Here is a 13,058-nt window from a genome sequence, read left to right as displayed (position 1 = left end):
TTTTTTTTGAGACGGAGTCTCGCTCTGTCACCCAGGCTGGAGTGCAGTGGCGCAATCTCAGCTCACTGCAAGCTCTGCCTCCCAGGTTCACGCCATTCTCCTGCCTCAGCCTCCCCCGAGTAGCTGCGACTGCAGGCGCCTGCCACCAAGCCTGGCTGATTTTTTGTGTTTTTTAGTAGAGACGGGGTTTCACCATGTTAGCCAGGATGGTCTCGATCTCCTGACATCATGATCCGCCCGCCTCGGCCTCCCAAAGTGCTGGGAGTATAGGCGTGAGCCACCGCGCCCGGCTGAGTCTGAATAACTTTCACACAACTTTTCCTTGATCTGTAAAATGACCTCATGAAGGAAGGAATTGATTGAAATTATATTATTAACCAACCTGTCTCTTTATGAGCTCTACTAACTACTAGGATATAATCATCCTTTTGTCTTTTTCTAAGGCCCTACCCATTCACAGTAAAGATTATATGTCAGTAAAAATCCACCTTGTTGTTCTTTTTGAATATTGTAACCATTTTTGCCCAACTCCAGTCTTCAGCTACCTTTGTGTGTGTGTGTGTGTGTGTGTGTTTTGTAATACCTCAAAGACTACCAACAGTAGTTTGTTCAGAGACAACATTTATTCTGGGCTAAATTTTGTAAGCCAGGAGGCCTACATGTGCTTTCTTTAAAATCTGCCTCTTCTTGGGCCTCAGCTTCCACTTAATATTTTTTCTTACACTTTTCAAATAGTAGATAAAATTCTTTTAGAGAACAAAGAGAAGCAAAATAGATGTTCTGCTTGCTGTTGTATATCAGTCCCAAAGAGCGTTTGTCTCACTTGATTGTCATGTTGTAGCTAACAAGTGAAAAGCAAAACTTTTTTATTGTCCTTAGTATTTTTGTCAATCAGCCAAGTAGATGAATGGAAGAGTAGGTAAAGAAGAAAATAGTAAAAGGAGCTATAGATGATCTAGAAATAGACAACAACCTGCTGTATAATTTGCAGGATATTGGTAATTCAAATAGGTCCACTTTGGGAAAGTGGCTCATTTGCATTTGGTGCTGTTGTCTGGACTTCCTTTTCTTTAAACAGTGAGGGAATTGAGCATGATTAATAATCATGTGCTTATCAAAGCTCTGTGTCTTGCAAAGTAGTAGAAGACTCAACCCTGGAAGGGCATTTATTGACAAATTACGGAAAAGATCAGTGATAGGACAAACTTTAGTCGCTGATTGACCCAGGGGCTCAACTGATGTCCAGGACTGACAAGCACATGCTCACTCGCTCACTCTCTCTCTCTCTCTGCTCCACGTGCTGTCTATTGAATCCATTTTCAGAGACTTTCCCCTTGTGGTATCAGATGACCACAGTAGCTCTTCATGTGTCTCTCAGATTTAAGTTCAATTAGAATAAACAAGTGTCTGCCCCAGAGTCACAGCAGAAGTCTTGTTACCACCCGTTGGCTCTTGTTAGGTCACATTCACATTCCAGAACTGATAATCAGCATGACTGCTGGGGATATTTGGGAATGGGCATGGAACTCTGCTCAGACTCTGTTGAGCATTGGGGAAGCACAGATTCCTAAATGAAAAGTGAGGCTATTGCTGAAAGATAGGGAAAGGGATGCTGAGGTGGCAAATAGCAAATACGACAGTGGTCCTTCAGTTCTGATTTATTGTATAAATGGGTACATTTGGTGTTATTTCACGATTTTGTGACCTACGAAAACTTCCATTTTGACCTATTAAATGTGAAGACGTAAAGTGGAGGCTGTATAGTAGATATAGGTTCCAGTCTTAGCTGTGTTACGTATCCCTGTTGTTGAGGAATTCAAAGGCATTCAATGAATAACAGTCTTTTCTCCTGCTTGAATTCTGTGAAGAGAAGACAAATTGGCACATAGGAATAAAAAAAATCAGTTTTATTACTTCTGAAAGCTGGAATGGATGACTTGGTTTTTGTGTGACAACAAGGCTCTAGTATTGAACCCAGAACTAAGCAATTATTTACCTCCACTCCAGTGGGCTTTTAAATCTTGGGGTCTGCCCCTAAGAATTCAAACCAGAATACATGAGTCCTACAGATATCTGGCTCCCCACAGAAGGCAGAGGTGAAGAAGCTACATATGTCTAGTTTCTCTAGCAAAATCTCTTACCAGGCAGGTCATTTCACATCCATGATGATTGATGAGGCAGCAGGCCAGGAGTTGTTGAGGAAAATTCCTCTTTGTGGAAACCATAGGACAGATGAACAAACATGCCCTCAACACACAGACTTATCTTAATTATTTTATTTGTTAAATAATAATCTGTTTTAAGGTTAGTGTGATGTTCAGGCCAACAGACTCTGGATATAGAAACCTAAGGAGATTACCAAATAACTACCCTCTCCAGTTTTTCAAGTTGGATTATTATAATAATTGATATGTGCGTAGGAGGGAACCCAGTTTGCCTAGGAGATGAGTAAAATTGGTAATAATTAGACAAGCATAAGGATTTGTGAAGTGGGAGGAAGCAGGCAATGCAAGAAAATGTCTTGCAGAATCTATAACTATCACGTCTTTGCAAATTTAACCTAAGGCAAGCAAACTTTTCTCACCTAGCCATCCTGAACTCACTGATACAGATTCTAAGTTTTTAGCCCATTCTCCAGTTCAGTTGTTCTCACAAGTGTGCTCCCTAGACTGATAGCATCAACTTCACCCCAAAAATTGTTAGAAATGCAGATTATTGAGCCCCACCTTAATCTACCTGAATCTAAAAATGCTTGAGGTGTGGGGCCCAGCAATCTAACCAGTTCTCCGGGTGATTCTGATGTATGCTGAAGTATGAGGACCATATACCATGATTACAGACATCTTCATAACAGTTTCATAGCTGAAGATTTATTGCATTGGCCATTCTAATCTTTTCTAGTTCTAATCATCGAACATTTAAAAAATATTTTTGAGTGCAGGTAGATTGCTTGAGGTGGAAAGAAGTTGAGTCTGTAAAATGGAGTGAGAGAGTCATGAGCAGTGGGGCTGCATTTTCATCTTGTAGGTTTAGATTTAGTGGCATGATGCCTATTTCAAAAACTAAATGTAGCAGCAGAATGCTCAGGACATTGTATGTGTGAGATATTAGAATGAGGAAGAACCAAGGGATTAGTGATTCTAATTTGCGTAGAAGAACTTGAAGATCAGGAAGAAAGGGGGTTATATACAGAAGAGACTTTTCAAAGGTAGAATTAACTTAGTAACAGACTGAAGCCGGAAAGGATGGAATCAAAGGCGATTTAAGATTCCTAGCTGAGCTGATAAGTATAATGGTGGTGGCAGAGCTGTTAAATGAGTGAATGAGATGAGTCCATCGTTGGGCATGTTAACTTTGAGGTGATTGTATGGAGAAGAAAGCTTATCTTTAGTCAGATTAGAATAATAGGAGGAGTTGAGATGAAGAAATAAATGTAATGCATGTATTCATTCCTTAGACTTTTACTGAGTGTCTACCATGTGTCTGGTACAGTTTTAGGTTCTCAAGATGTAGAAATGGACAAACTGTACCCTCAGAACTAGTACTGTAGATGGAGGGAAAAAAATAACATATAAACAAATGAACAAGATAAATTTAGGTAATAATAAGACTGGGCAAGGAAAACAAAAGAGTAGAGAATTTCTTTAGATAGGAGGTCAAAGGAAGACCTGAGGTGGTGACATGTGATAAGTCATATAGAGTATAGTTTTTGACAGCCAGAAGATGGTAGAGTCACAAGAGTGGCCAATGAGAATTACAGGAAATAATAATATTAAAGGATCTGTTACGCTTTTTGTCCTTTCAGGCGCTATTCCATATGAAAGATTTGCAGAGAGAAATCCAAGTATAATATTAAAAAGAACTTGGGCTTGGATACAGTCCACCTCAGACATTTCAACCATTTGTTAGCTGGGCAGAAAACTCACTTTCTTGAAGTCTGCTCTTCTCAGTAGAAGAAGAAGGAGTCATACTTCATGGGATTAAATTGTAATGATTAAGTGAGAAAATGAATTTAAAACAACTAGCATAGTGCCTGGAACAATAACACTAATGCTGAGTGGATCATAAAATTCAGTCATGTGAACTGCAGTTTCATTTAATGTTGATGTAATCTAATGTCTTTTGATACACAATTTATTTAAAAGTTGTACTTTGATCTGTTATGCAAAACACTTTAAAAGCACAGGACTGAAGTTCAAAACTATTTATGTTATTAAATAATGTACTTTAGCTACTTGATGACATTTAGAGAATATGCTTATGTGCATAATACTCTTAAGATAGATTTTATTAACTTTTAAATATTTTCTTCTTACAGATGTGTACATCTCATGATTGATACGGAGAAACTAGTCATGGGCCAAAGGTCAAGATACTTCTCTGGGAAATGTCGCTGCTGATGCTGCTTTACAAAGTCATACAATGAGTGTTTGGTTTAAGAAAGATTTTCATATTTAAAAGATTTTCATCTTGGAAATACATCAAGTGAAAATTAAATTCTTTTGGGAAACATTTTCCTTCTGATATATTATACTTGTAATGGGCGACATGGCAAACAACTCAGTTGCTTACAGTGGTGTGAAAAACTCTTTGAAGGAAGCTAATCATGATGGAGACTTTGGAATTACGCTCGCAGAGCTGCGAGCTCTCATGGAGCTCAGGTCCACAGATGCATTACGAAAAATACAGGAAAGCTATGGAGATGTCTATGGAATTTGCACCAAATTGAAAACATCTCCCAATGAAGGTGAGTTTTATTATGCTTGTTTTTGGTTCTTTGTGCAAGGAGTTCTATATATTGGGCTTAAAAATAAGCATGCTTATATTATGTTGGTGATTGTATGATTATGACATAATTATAGTGACATTAAAAATGGGTTATCAGATTAGTACAGGTAAAGTATTTTTATAATAACACATAAATGTTGCAAATTAATTTATATGTTTTAGATTGGCGGGATGAAATATTTTGTTCCATTATACATACTACTGCTGCCTGTTTATGATAAAAAGATTGTCTTCCCTTTGAGCTATAAAGGATGGAACCAGGCTTGGATGCCTCCCAGGGATTTGGTGGAAATAAACTCTCAGATCACTATCCTTCATTTTGCTGGGTGGCTTAAAATAGTTGTCACTGTCAGTAGCTGATTGAGTTGGTTTTAGCTTATGAGGCTTAACCTAACCTTTAATAATTAGCTCAGGAGTTCCTAAAGCAAATGAACTAGATTAGACGGAAGTTAGTTTTTCACCTAACAGACATTTCTTTTAATAAAACTAGTTTTCAGTCTTTGAATTATGTTGAATATCCCTGTTTTCACAGAAGCCTTTGGTTTCATAAATTTGTATTTGTGGCAGGTTTTTCTTTTTGAGAATCAAAAAGGAAAATTCATTATAACTTTCTGGCATTATGGTCTTTGAAATGATTTCAGAAGGTTGCCTTTTATAAATTAATCAGATTGAACATAAAATTAAGGTTAGGACATTTCTGGAAAGCATTTCCAAATTGTAAAGACAGAGTTGGGAAGGGACACTTATGAGGATGAATGGGGATTACAATTTATTTTATTAAAGATGAGAAATTATTAATGTAAAATTTTAAAGTATATTATTAGTATATATTCCAAAGCCAGTTCTAGAGAAATTAAGCAAAAGTATTTTTCTTCATTTCCTGAAACATTTTATGCCATGCTATTGGTTAGATGATATTTAATGTAATAGCAAAAAGGCTTTTACAAAATTAAGTAACTTTAAATTATATTTTAAAATTATTTAAAACCTTTGTAACCTGTGTAATTCTTTGTGAATTGTTAATTATTTTAATGATAGGTAGTTACTTTGATTTCTCTGAAGTAGCATGATCTTGAGGAAGCCAGAGTCAGTATTCACACGTGTGCCAACAGGGCTTCTTTAGACTATTTGGAATATGTTCTTTTCCTGCAAGACCTGTTAACTCTTCAAGGTTTTCTGGATCTTTTCAAATTGGAACCACTAGAAGCATCAGCTTCTTAGTTATACCTTAGATATGTTATACCATTTTAATGTAGTTGGGTTTGATTACTACAAGATCAATCCCAACTATTAATACATTAAGATGGTATTGCATATCTAAGGTATAACTAAGAGTATCAGGAACAGTTCCCATGGACTTGAATAGATAGTAATTTGACAAAATTGATGGCATACGTAAGGTATAACTAAGAGTATCAGAAACAATTCCCATGGCCTTGAATAGACAGTAATTTGACAAAATTGATTGCATACCTAAGGTATAACTAAGAGTATCAGAAACAGTTCCCATGGACTTTAATAGACAGTAATTTGACAAAATTTGAAGCTTATTCATTATGCAAACTGACTTTGAGTTATTATAACATCTTAGAGATTTGTACATTAGTATGTTGTTCTCAGCTGGTAGATCTGTTAATTCAGCTTAACCATTAAAATCTCATGGTTTTATCATCAAGTTGATAGGCAACACTAACAGTAAGGAGCCGTCAATAGAACAACATAGTTTCTTCATAAAAGCAATATTGAGCTTTAGTTTCAAATCTTCACTCAACTGTACTTCCCCTAACCTGTACTTCCCCTAACCCTAACTTGCATTTCTCTATTAATCAAAGTTCTTGTCTTCCGATAACTGAATACCCCACCACTTGAAAATGAGAATGCCTTCTCATTTTTATAGACATGATTTCTCATAAGTTTGCACTACAGTTTCTTTCATGCTGTTATTTGGAGCGGTGCCTTTTAAATTGGTTTAATTAGTGAAGTTAAGTTAACTGAAAATTTTGCATCTAGTACAGTGGTTTTTAAAATTTGATAAGGGGATAGTTATGTACCCTTTTGACAGTATGTTGGAAGCTATGGATAATCTCTAGAAATACCCACTTACCACTCAGAATTCTATGTGAATTGTTGCTGCTTTGGGCCATTAGATAAATTCATGCATTATTATCCCCTCTTTAATTCGTAGAAAGTGTTTGCTCATGTTCTTCCTAGTATTGTGAATTTAATATTTGCTAAAATTTGTATAAACTATTGTCCTCACTGTTTATATATACACAATTTGTTTTTTGAAATGATCTTTTAAAAATAATGTGAAGCAAGCCATTTTAAGCATTATACTTATATTTACAGTTGAAAATACAAATGAAAACAGCAGTGCGGTGGCTCACACCTGTAATCCCAACACTTTGAAAGGCCAAGGCAGGAGGATTGCTTGAACCTAGAAGTTCAGGACCGGCCTAGGCAATATAGCAAAACCCCATCTCTGCAAATAAAAAGATTAACCACTGTGGTGGCACATGCATCTCTGCTATTCAGGAGACTGAGGCAGGAGGATCACTTGAGCCTAGGAGTTTGAGGCTGCAGTGAGCTATGATTGCACCACTGCACTCCAGCCTGGGTAACAGAGGGACCCTGTCTCAAAAAAACAGCAGCAGCCTTCACTAGAATGTTATTTCCAAAGAATCTTCATAGTTTTAGTTTAACTTAGTAGAAATAATTCACTCAGAAACATTTTGTCACTGATCAAGCATACAAATGGTAATAAATGAAACATGACCAGGAATAAGCAATTAGGAGTTTGTATGTCCAAGGAAATGAACTAGACAGCAAGTACTCTTTTGTTAGAATAACCTGTTTATAATCAGGGAAAGTGAGAATTACAATGATTCTTCAAAGTACATGAATTTCAATTAGGTAAAACCGAAGTTGTCTTACCTGTCCCTTTAGTTCATTCATTTATTGATGACGTATACTTTCTTCAGACTTAGGATATTGATTGTTGTGTGTTTTATATACTTCCGCTAAAAAAGGTGGTGGGGCCTGGCAGTTACTGGAAGGCAGTTGTCGGTGTATAATTAAATCATCACAATTTTAGAGACTCTATGTAAGAATATGTGCATCTTAGAATTGCTGAAATTTTGTAGTATTTTTTAGTATCTGCCATGCAGTAGGCATTTTTCTAGGCCCTGGGTATACATCCATGAATAAAACAAACATCTCTGCCTAATTTTCACATGTTCACATGGGGAGACAGTTCACAAGACAACTAAATGAAATGTGTAGTGTGTTGGCGATACGTTTTTTAAAAAAATGAGTGGAGAAGGGAAATCAGAAATATTGGGGGTGTCAATATTGGATTTCTGTAAATTATGGAGGAACAACCCAAGACATTTCTTAGGCAATAACCACAAAAATGATAGCTTATCCTTATGATAGATAACACTTTTTGTGCTAGATTGGCTATTAGCACTTGAAAATATTAAAATAAGTTAATATCTTAACAAGTTTATTTTACAGCCAAAGAACCCTCAGCACAAAAAAGTTAAACAGTTTACCCAGAGTCTCACTCTGGCTCCAGTCTTATTCTGGCTTCAGAGACCATGCTTTAACCACCGCATTGTGTGTTGCCTGTTACAAAAGTTCAGTTCACTTAGCTTGTAAAAGAGTTGCAATATGAAGAAAGAGGTAGCGCAGTCTTCTCAATAGTAATTTTTGATAGGGAAAAAACATTTTGGAATTACATGGTGAAAAAAAATTTGGTTTAAGGTTCTGCTTATCAATTTGTTCTTCATTTAAAAAACATACCCTGACCAAGTATGGTGGCTCACACCTGTAATCCTAGCATTTTGGGAGGCTGAGGTGGGAGGATCATTTGAACCCAGGAATTTGAGACCAGCCTGGGCAACATTTAAAAAATAAGGTAAAAAAAAAAAAAAAATGAGCCAAGAGTGGTGACACATGCCTGTGGTTCCAGCTACTCAAGAGGCTGAGGTGGGAGGATCGCTTGAGTGTGGGAGGATCGCCTCAGTCAAGGCTGCAGTGAGCCATGTGTGATCCCACAAAAGAGTGAGACCCTGTCTCAAGAACAAAAAGAATGCCCTATTCAATAAATTGTATTTATGTGATTCTTTTTGTCTTGCCCATTTATCACTTGTTTTCTAACAATATGTTTTGAAGAATATCGTATGCATATCATATGCATGTGATACTGGTCATTAGGAAGTGTTTTGACCAGATGTAATTTTCATATTAAAAACTTCCCAGTGGTTCTGATTAACCATCCTAACTCCTAAAGAAATTGGAAATATAAATTGCAAGGTGAACTGGAATGGAGGCTTGTAACTTCATATTTTTGGCTCTCTTAGAGAAAGCATCTGTCTTATAGTCCTCAAAATCCAAGAATGCACTTTTATACCAAAATAACCTGCTTCTAACATCCTAACTGCATAAAATTACCTTCACAGTTTTTTTTTTTTTCTTCTGTATCTTTGTTATTTTCCTGCATTGACTTTCTTAGTCATATTCTAAATCACATTCCTTGATCCTTATATTTTTACACTAGCTTTTGGTATATCTTTCATCTCTTCGTGGTCCTGTGTTATCTATGTTATATTTTATGTTGGATGGTAGACTTTTTGATAATAGGGTTTCTGGTATATAGGCCTCCAGCCCTACTATCATGTTTGTTATTGAGAGTTCTACATTAAAAAAGGAATTCATGTTTTTAAATGAATTCATAAAAATTAAAGGCAGGTGCCAAGTGGTATTCGGTAAGAGGCATGGCTTCATGGACTTGTAAAGGGCAAGAAAGCAAATGAGACACTAAACTTTTAAGTGGTGGTTGCTGAAATTAGGTCCAGGATTTTCTCCTGAGCTTTAGTTTTGAAAGCCCAAAACACACACAACCCAGAGTGTTGAACTGGTTGCTTGTCAGTCTCCCCCACTAAACTACGAGCTCTTTGAGGGCAAGTGGTGGGGAAAGGCATCCTGAGTTATTTCCCTTTGTATTCCTAGTGCACAGTGACATAGTAGGCATTTGGGAAAGAATGTGTGAGTTTGACTTGAGAACAGTGTCTCTTAAATTTGCAGTTAGGGAAGGGATCGCCTCCTCTTTTGAAATTGAGAAAATCATGAGAATATTAGATTGTTTCCCAAGAAGAATAAACATAAACATAAATTTTTATGTACTTTCTTGGTCTGCACGTTTTCCTGTGTCCCTCACTTAGAAAAGTCAGGTTGGCTGCTGCTATAGGTCCACCATGATGCAGACTGTGTTAGTCCATTTGTGCACTGCTATAAAGAAATACCTGAGTCAGGGTAATTTATAAAGAAAAGAGGTTTAATTGGCCTCATGGTTCTGCAAGGCTGTACAGGAAGCATGGCATCAGCATTTCCTTGGCTTCTGGTGAGGCCTCAGGGAGCTTTTACTCATGGCAGAAGGTAAAGTGGAAGCAGGCACATCATATGGTGAGAGAGGGATCAAGAGAAAAAAGGGGGAGGTCCCAGACGCTTTTAAACAACCAGATCTCATGTGACCTAACTGAGCAAGAACTCACTTATCACCAAGGGGATGGTGCTAAACTGTCCATGAGAAGTCTGCCCCCATGATCTAATCACCTCCCACTAGACCCCACCTCCAACATTTGGAATCACATTTCAGCATGACATTTGGAGGGAACAGACATCCAAACCGTATTATTCCACCCCTGGCCTCCCACCCCCCCCAAATCTCATGTCTTTCTCACATTTCAAAATACAGTCATGCTTTCTCAATAGTGTCCCAGAGTTTTAACTAATTCCAGTATTAATTAAAAAGTTCAAAGTCCAGAATCTCATCTGGAGATGAGTTCCTTCTTTTTATAAGCCTGTGAGATCAGAAACAAGCTATTTACTCCAAGATGCAGTCATGGGACAGGCATTGGGTATACCTTCCCATTTCAAAAGGGAAAAATCAGCCAAAAGAAAGGAGCAGTAGACTCCACAAGTCTGAATCCCAGCAGGACAGTCAATAAAGTTCCAAAACAATCTTCTTTGACTGCATATTCTGCATCTAGGGCACACTGATACAAAGGGTGCAGTCCCAAGGCCTTGGGCAGCTCAGCCTCTGGCTTTATAAGGTAGGTGCAGCCCCTGTCGCTCTCTCTTAGATTGTAGTTGAGTGATTGAGGCTTTTCTAGGGTTAGGATGCAAACTGCCAGTGGCTCTACCATTCTAGGATCTAGAAAACAATGGTCCCCTTCCCACAGCTCTACTAGGCAGTGCCCTGGTGGGGACTCATTCTAGGGGCTCCAACCCTACAATTCCGCTTGGCACTGCCCTAGTGGAGTTTCACTGTGGGGGAGTTTCTCTGTGCCTAGGGGCAGAGCCCCTCTTGTGGCACCAAGGCTTTCTGATATTTCCTTTGAAATCTAGGGGAAAACTGCCAAGCCTCCGCCACACTTGCATTCTGAGTATCTGCAAACTTAATACCACATAGGAATTGCCAAGGCTTATGGATTGAGCCCTCCAGAGCTGTGGCCCAAGCTGTTCCTGGGACCCTTTGAGCGAAGGCTGGAGCCAGAGCAGCCAGGATGCAGGGAGCAGTGTCCTGAAGCTAAGCAGGACAGCTGTACCCTGGGCCTAGCCCTTGAAAGCATTCTTTCCACCTAGACTGCTGCGCCTGTGATAGGAGGGGCTGTCCCAAAGATCTCTGAAGTGCCTTTGAGGCCTTTTTCTCATTGCCTTATCTATTAACACTCAGCTCTCTTTTAGTCATGCTAATCTCTCTAGAAAGTGACTGTACCACAGCCCACTTGTTTTCCTTCTCTACCACAGGGCCAGGCTGCAGATTTTCCAAACTTTTACCCTCTGCTTCGCTTTTAATTATAAGTTCCAACTTCAGGTCATTCCTTTGCTCCTGCGTCTAATAGTAGGCTGTTAGAATCAGACATGCCAGTTCCTGAATGTTTTGCTGTTGAGAAAAGTCTTCTGTTAGATACCCTAGGTCATTACTCTTAAGTTCAAACTTCCACAGATCCCTCAGGCATGGACACAATACAGCCAAGTTCTTTGCGAAGGTATAACAAGGGTGACCCTCGTTCCAGTTCCCAATAAGTTTCTGATTTCCATCTGAGAACTTGTCAGCCTGGTCTTCAGTGTTTATATCTCTGTCAGCATCTTGGTCACAACCATTTAACCAGTCTTTAAGAAGTTTCCAGACTTTCCCTCATCTCCCTGTCTTCTTTTGAGCCCTCCAAAGTCTTCCAGCCTCTGCCTGTTACCCAGCTACAAAGCCGCTTCCACTTTTTAAGGTATCTTTATAGCAGTGCCCCACACCTCAATGCCAATTTTCTGTGTGTGTTCATTTTCGTATTGCTATAAAGAAATACTTGAGACTAGGTAACTTATAAAGAAAAGAGATTTAATTGGCTCACAGTTCTGCAGGCTATACAGAAAGCATGGCACTGGCATCTCCCTGGCTTCTGGGGATGTCTCAGAGTGCTTTTTTTTACTCATGGCAGAAGGTGAAGCAGGAGCAGACACATTACATGAGAGCAGGAGTGAGAGAAGGAGGAGTTCCCAGACTCTTAACCAGATCTTGCGTGAACCTACTGGGCAAGAACTCACTTATTACCAAGGGGATGATGCTAAACCGTTCATGAAGGATTCACCCTCATGATCCAATGACCGCCACTAAGCCCCACCTCTAACATTTGGAATCACATTTCAACATGAGATTTGGAAGGGATAAACATCCTTACCATATCACAGACATACATACATGTACATGTAATATAAACATATACAGACACATATATACATATGATATATGCACAAATACTGACAAAATTTCTAGTACAGAATTTGATAAGACTGTAGTATGTGCTGTGTGTTAACTGAGATTGTCAGTTAAATCTACCTTCATCCAACATTCCAGTAAATTCCCCCCACTTTATTTCCTACACTGGGACATAATTTTATTAGTCCCTGCAATTGGGATGCTACATTTTCTTGTAAAACATTAAGATCTTAATATAAATGGTATTTTATTTTATAGTATGTTCTTTTCAAATATAAAGACAGTACTTCTGAGCTATTATCTAGTCATAGATCAAATACAGACTTTTATTACTCCAAACAGTGATGGAGTCAGACCCTAAAAGCATATAATTCTGAGGCTACTTTTGATGTGTTTTGGTTGTATTTTCTCTTTGTGAAGCTAACTGGGCCATAAGAAGATCAATTCCATGCATGACCTTGGCCTCATTGCCACTACTCTACAATTAACTGAG

At 38.3% G+C, this 13,058-nt stretch overlaps 1 protein-coding gene across 9 annotated transcripts in view; it reads left to right on the top strand.

Moving 5' to 3' along the window:
* Positions 1-13,058, top strand: part of ATP2B1 (ATPase plasma membrane Ca2+ transporting 1) — a 117,986-nt gene that overhangs the window by 45,911 nt on the left and 59,017 nt on the right. For all 9 annotated transcript variants that reach the window (XM_009181409.3, XM_021922749.2, XM_031650657.1 and 6 more), the window contains exon 2: positions 4,319-4,747. In XM_009181409.3, the coding sequence (XP_009179673.1) occupies positions 4,540-4,747 (208 nt within the window). In that variant the 5' untranslated portion in view covers positions 4,319-4,539. The remainder of the gene's footprint in view (positions 1-4,318; positions 4,748-13,058) is intronic.

Source organism: Papio anubis, chromosome 9 (genome assembly GCF_008728515.1).
Source record: "Papio anubis isolate 15944 chromosome 9, Panubis1.0, whole genome shotgun sequence".
Classification (NCBI taxonomy): domain Eukaryota; kingdom Metazoa; phylum Chordata; class Mammalia; order Primates; family Cercopithecidae; genus Papio; species Papio anubis.
Note: the sequence above shows the minus strand (reverse complement) of the source record. Positions and strands in the feature narration are given on the sequence as shown.